Raw genomic sequence first — 6,218 nt, forward strand, 5'->3', positions numbered from 1 at the left:
TGTATGAAGCCACCAAGACAACCAAACCACCAGAGGAAGTGATCATACATGCATCTTATCCTGTTGTCTTACTCATGGCCAGGAAACCACACGAGGAACAAACATCATCATAAGCAGATTTCCCTATAATTCTGAGGGATTCCAGCTCATTGACAAAAAAATACAAACAATGTTAATAATAAGTAATGGTAGACATCTTCTACTATCATTTTGTTTGAAAATATAATGCTTCACAACATGAATATTTCCAAAGTTTTGTACAACCAGGGAAATAATTAGACAGTTGGAATGACTGTGAAAATATTTCCTCAGTATTAAATCAAGACAATTAAATACATATATTTAGAAAGAATTAAAAGCATTTATATATATGATGACACAATGACTTGGAATTGAAGCACTGTAGCATGGAAAATTTTATTTTTCTTAATGTTTTGTTTTTAAATCTGTCTGATTTTTAATGAGATCAACTTTTAATGAGACCAGTTTTAATTTACTGTGGTTGTGTATGTACATTGTAAGCTGCTGACTTAAGAATGGAGGAAGAAAAAGAAGGACAATAAACGGTGAACACAAATTTTTAATGTCGTAGAACTCCCACAAGCAGTAGAGCATCCTGACATGTATGTATTGTTTTCTCATGTTCTTCTTTTTATTCAAATGTTTCCATCATCATGGATCTAAATGTAACATTAACTATTTAAATTGATAGAATTTAACAAATCAAGGAATCCAGAATGAGAGACTCTTTGTCACTAATAAAAAGGGGAACCAAGTGACCCCTAAACTAGTATGATGTCACTACACAAAGTGTGTTACCTGATTAATATGATATATCTCCACTTTCTTTCCTATTCTACCTCAGACATGTTGATGAGGTGAAAGTTTGAAAACTAACATTTCTTTTTGGGAATGATACAAAATATGATACATTAGATTACTACTTTTTTCCACCTCTCTTGTAAATAGCAATAGCCAGTAATTAAACATGAGTTAATTGCTTACATTTTTACATGAAAGATATATGTTTTAGGCCTGTGATGGATTATATTGAATGTGCTCTTTGTTAAACCAACAACATTGTTGCCTTGTTTTCTCCTGTCAGTAATTGCCTTTAGTGCAATCATGTCACTTTTCTGTGGCCACACTAAGCACTTAAGATTTTATTTAAGATCATCCTATGTTCTCGCATCTTGCTCAGGCACTTGATTGATGAGCTCAGAAATATTATGCATTTCTGTGCCCGGTGTAAGCTGTAACCAGCAATACCTTGTTTAACAGATAGGTGGCGCTGTGAACATTGTGGGATTTAAAAAGAAACAAAATGTTTACACTAGCCCAAGGGTTTTGGTGGAAAGATTCTGGAGCAAGTTAAGGAGTTTCACTTTTAAAGTAGGAGAAAGAAAAGTCAACAACCATACTTTTGCCGCAGATTTACGGTGTAAACCCGGCGCAGTGCCTTAAATTTACGTCAACCTCTATTTGTCTCGGATCAAGGAGGTTGATCATACGGTAATTCCTGTTACGGCTGCACCCAATACAGCTAACACCACATAGAAAAATTTAACACATAACGTTACTGTTCTGAACATACGTCTGTAGAGTGGCCATGTGATCAACTGTTCGAGTGTTATTAAGTGAGACGGAGTGACTTCAGCGTGTAGAAGACCTTACAAAATTCGCATTACTTTTGTAATTTACTGTAATTTCAATAAATATCACATCACTTACCCCGGAAGTAAAACTTCCCGTCGCCAACCTTTGCACTTTGGGCCTAATTTGGACGCAGATGTAAGGTTTGTCTGAGGATAAATTGCAAAACCCACCACCTCTTACGTGTGATTTCGTCTAAGACTGTCCCGACAAAATATTGTTACCTCACGATGTCTACCCACCTGTTCAGTGAAGCAGACCACGCTGAGTTATATCAGAAGTATCGCCCGAAGTGGAGCGCGGAGTTCGCGGAGAAAGTCGTGGCGTTTGTCAAGGAAAAGGTGACGAAATAGAACTTAATTCTTAACGTTATATCTTGTATTAAATAACGTTAACAATGTTGTTCTAGTGTTCTTGGTTCCGACAATGGACCGATCCTGATCAAGGGCAGTTCTGATTGTGAGGCTACACATTATCGATATCACGAGAAATTTATTTCAGTATCAGCAAGAAGGGTACATAAAGGTTTAAACTCCTTTGTATACGTATAGATACATAAATCACGTCTCGGTCTTTCTATGTCGTGTACAGAGATCCTCTCCTTTGCTCCGTGCTATCGAAACTCATCTAAAGCCTGTACCGCGCCAATCGCGACACTCAAACCCAAATTCTTACAAGGCTCTACCTTTTCACAAAGACTGCTACAAACATTCCTTCTTCCCACAAACCGTGAGAGATTGGAACTCTCTACCGTACGAGGTCACGGAGATCACAGACGCTCCAAAGTTCAAGGAGGCAGTTCTCCAACGCCTCAGGGAACATTAAGGCGCAGCACTCCCCCTGGACGCTTTGCCCCAACTGAGGGGCGTTGTCCAGTACCAAATCAAGATCAAGAAGATCAAGATATCGGCTGTGGCTCAGGTCAGAGTTCAGAAATCCTGGCCTCACACTTCCAACACGTGCTGGGGATAGATGTCAGCGAACCTCAGATCGCCATGGCGTCAGCTACCAACAAGCTCAATAATGTTGAATACAGGTAAAAATAGCAAATGTCACTTCAAACAACAACAGGAATATACTATTCTATATATACTAATATATAACGTTATAACCGCATATCTCGACGGCGTCAGCTGACAACAATCTCAATAAAATTGAATACAGGTAAACAAACCTTACAACAGGTTTCAAATGTGTATTTCTTCCATCCACAGTTCAATTTCTTCTATTTGTCACAGGAATCCACAAAACAATGCCCCATCTTTTTATTAATGTTTTGATAAAATTCCAGATGTTAGGACAATAAAATAATCGCTGTACTTGTAAAAGGGACATAGGCCACGAGACATCAAGAAAGAGTACAAAATAGAAAGTCCGATAAAAATGACTAGAAAAACGTAAAAAAAACAAAAACAGCCGAAGCCTAACCTTTGCTTGGAGAATAGTACTCAACACAGACGCCTTACCTTGTTCCCAGGGTGGCCCCGGCCGAATCTATCCCCGTCCCAGACGGGAGCGTTGACCTGGTGATGTGCCTGGAGGCAGCCCATTGGTTTGACGTGGAGAAGTTCAATGTCGAGGTGGACCGTGTCCTCGTGCCGGGGGGCTGCCTGGCAGTGGCCGGCACCATTGAAGAAAAGTTCTCCCAAGATGAGCTGACGCAGATTTCACATCAAGTATGGATATAGCACATACTCTGGTATTATGTGGTAAAGCCATAGGCAGGTCTTAATTCAACCTGAGCTTTGAAACAACAACAAACTGAAGAAGGGTTTGATTAAGAGTTAATGGCCACTTCCCCTCGGTGTGTACGGTGCCATGACTCATCGTTAAAATTTTATAGACACCTAGAGATGTTAGATCTACGGTGTCATCATCTATAAGAAATAGCGCCTTCTGATTGGTCGACATCTTAATCGACATCTACATGATAATATAATTTATGACCATTGTAATTTGTATGTAGGTAGTTAACGTGTATACTCAAGTGACGTTTTTCACATCCCTTCTATGAGCTCTTAACAATTCCGAGTTTGTTTCCAGTTCCTCCGACAGGGTCCAATGAAAGACTGCTGGCACGAAAATCTAGTTCGGTATCTCTTCACTGAGTATAGAACCCTGCCGATGCCTTACGATGGAGTCATCAGGTGACACTTGTCTTTGTTCCGAAATGCACCAACATTCAATCTGTGTAACACAAACTCCGCTGTCCGAGGCTTTAATTGGCCGGCGGATGTTGGACGGGCTGCTATAAGCGAGATTTAATCAGGCTACCCCTTGGTGGTTAATGATGGTAACTCCTTAACTTTCATGACGGTATCTACATGTAATCATAAAGAATTCGTAGGTGGTCCACTTTCCCGTGTAACAGACCGAATCATGTTCTACCTAAGTACGTCAATCTATTAAAATGAGTCATCGAGCCTACTAAAGCACACACATATTCTCTATATTCCATGTTATTAAAATGCTCACTTTGTGTTCTCGCTGCAGAGATGAGTCGATGTCTATCGAGACAGACCTCACCATACCACAATACGTCAATCTGGCGTCCACTATTTCACCATACCGCGAGTTCTGTAGGCGCAATCCCGAAGACAAAGGTGCACTTCTACAAAACTTACAGAAAAGGTATTCTCTATATATTGCTTGACTGCGTATTTCATTTCGAATTCATATCTTTGGAATGATTGTTGTTATTCTGTTGTTATCTCCATAAAATTGAGACATTGTTTTGGGATGTGTGTCTGACAACATCGACAAAGACATCTATTTATTTTCCCATTTCTTGTTTCCACAGTCTGTACAAAGCCACAGCGTCCACGAAACCCGTGGAAGAGGTGATAGTTCACGTTACGTTCCCTATCTTCTTACTGATGGTAAGGAAGCCGGAGGTATAGGGGACTCTGCTCAACTATCCACACCCCTGACTATCACACCCCAGCTGCGTTTGGTCCGTTCCTTGTCAGGAACCAACATATAGATTTTGCTTGCTGTTATGCAACGTAATGTTATGTTATGATCTTTTGAGATTCAGTTGATTGCTTTATCTGCCTAACTCTGCGATTAACGAAGGCCTCTGTGTGAACAAGGTGAAACACTTGGCTACCAGACTGGCATTCCAGGAAAAGGTTTGATAGGGACGGAAAAAAAAACTTTCAGCTTTACATTTACGCTTCGTCATAGAAAGGTAAACGCATATTACCACTCAAACAGTGCACTCAAATGACGGATGTGAGCTACACGTGGTATACTGATTTTCAAAGTGTAACATTAAATTAGTTATTAATACCCGAAAATAGCATACCATAATTGCACGATTCGATCCCCCGCTGGTAGTTACATCTGTAGATCTACTTATTGTCACGTGAATTAGCTCAAGCTCGAGTAGTGGCGATTTAAGTATCTTCGGCTACGGGTAATGACAACTAGTTCAGCTGATTCAGAAGCTGTGGTATGAGTATACTGTAAGTGGACGTGAGGGTTTGGTCATGTTCCAGTAACGTTATATTTAGACCAAGGCAGTTACTGAAGGCGCTATCACAGTATTACGTCAAACCAGATGTACGTCAGAAGCATCTTCACACGTAATTTTCCGGGTTCGACTCAGCAGGTTCTTTCGTTAGTTCTCCATCAGAGTAACTACACTGGCTGTAAGGAGAACAATTTTGCCAGGGGAGTTGGGTCACCATAGAGATTCATCGGCCAGGCGCGGTTAAACGTGATTTTCCAGCGGGCTGACTCTCCTGGTCAATTATTCACAATCTTTTACCGAATTCTGCTCTCCGTGTCCCCTGGTGGAGGCTATTCTTAGGTATCTAAAAACGCAAATTTGATTTCCCATTTTGTCCTTCAGCATGGAAAGGTCAGGAATTTACACATGGAAGAAAGCCATCCAGATATTTCGCACCTGTGGCGCCTCGCGTGCAAATCTAGTGCTAGAATCATCTGGTTTTGTTTAATTTCTTGTGATGTTGACAAAATATTCTCTAGTTAGAAGCATTAGGAAGAGTGGCTTGAAATGTCGTAAGCAGTGATAAGCTTATCAGTGAGATTTCATTTTACAAATTCGTTATCATATTTATGGTAAAACGATACTGATTTTATGTTGATTAGGTCTAAAGCATAAGGCATTTATTTTGCACGATTCAAGCTGCCACATATTAAAAGAATGACCCCCCCCCAACAAAAACTGTTTTTTAAACATTGACATGTTACTTGGCAGGCACGATACCATCGACAATACCTAAGTGGATTACCACACTTTTATACTGCAAACAAAGTATTTCCTGAATCCAAACAGCACCTTGAAATATGCTAAGCCCCTTTGAAAGTTCCACATGCCAGTATTACAGCCCAGAGCTCTTGGCAAACATCTTACGGAAAAATACTGGGCGCAAGGGACTGGCTGAAAAAAAACCTGTCCCCTTCAGCTGGAGTAAGCTAAATATTAGAAGAAGAATTCGTCGTCAAATTTCCAGGGCTGAAACTTTGTCAAAGTTCTCTAAACGTTACGGTTATATCTGCAATTTTGCTATTCTCTGTCCAATATCACCAGATATACA

At 40.2% G+C, this 6,218-nt stretch overlaps 2 protein-coding genes across 2 annotated transcripts in view; both read left to right on the plus strand.

Moving 5' to 3' along the window:
- LOC118421340 (putative methyltransferase DDB_G0268948) overlaps positions 1-153 on the plus strand; it is a 2,895-nt gene extending 2,742 nt beyond the window's left edge. The window contains exon 6 of the mRNA XM_035828594.1: positions 1-153. Within this exon, the coding sequence (XP_035684487.1) occupies positions 1-113 (113 nt within the window). The 3' untranslated portion in view covers positions 114-153.
- A 1,730-nt stretch (positions 154-1,883) lies between these two features.
- Positions 1,884-4,988, plus strand: LOC118421799 (putative methyltransferase DDB_G0268948). Its single transcript, XM_035829300.1, has 6 exons — positions 1,884-1,994; positions 2,469-2,689; positions 3,131-3,329; positions 3,697-3,800; positions 4,147-4,284; positions 4,454-4,988. The coding sequence occupies exons 1-6, from the start codon at positions 1,884-1,886 to the stop codon at positions 4,551-4,553; spliced, it is 873 nt and encodes a 290-aa protein (XP_035685193.1). The 3' UTR covers positions 4,554-4,988.
- Positions 4,989-6,218: the final 1,230 nt, after the last annotated feature.

Source organism: Branchiostoma floridae, chromosome 8 (assembly GCF_000003815.2).
Source record: "Branchiostoma floridae strain S238N-H82 chromosome 8, Bfl_VNyyK, whole genome shotgun sequence".
Taxonomy (NCBI): Eukaryota; Metazoa; Chordata; class Leptocardii; order Amphioxiformes; family Branchiostomatidae; genus Branchiostoma; species Branchiostoma floridae.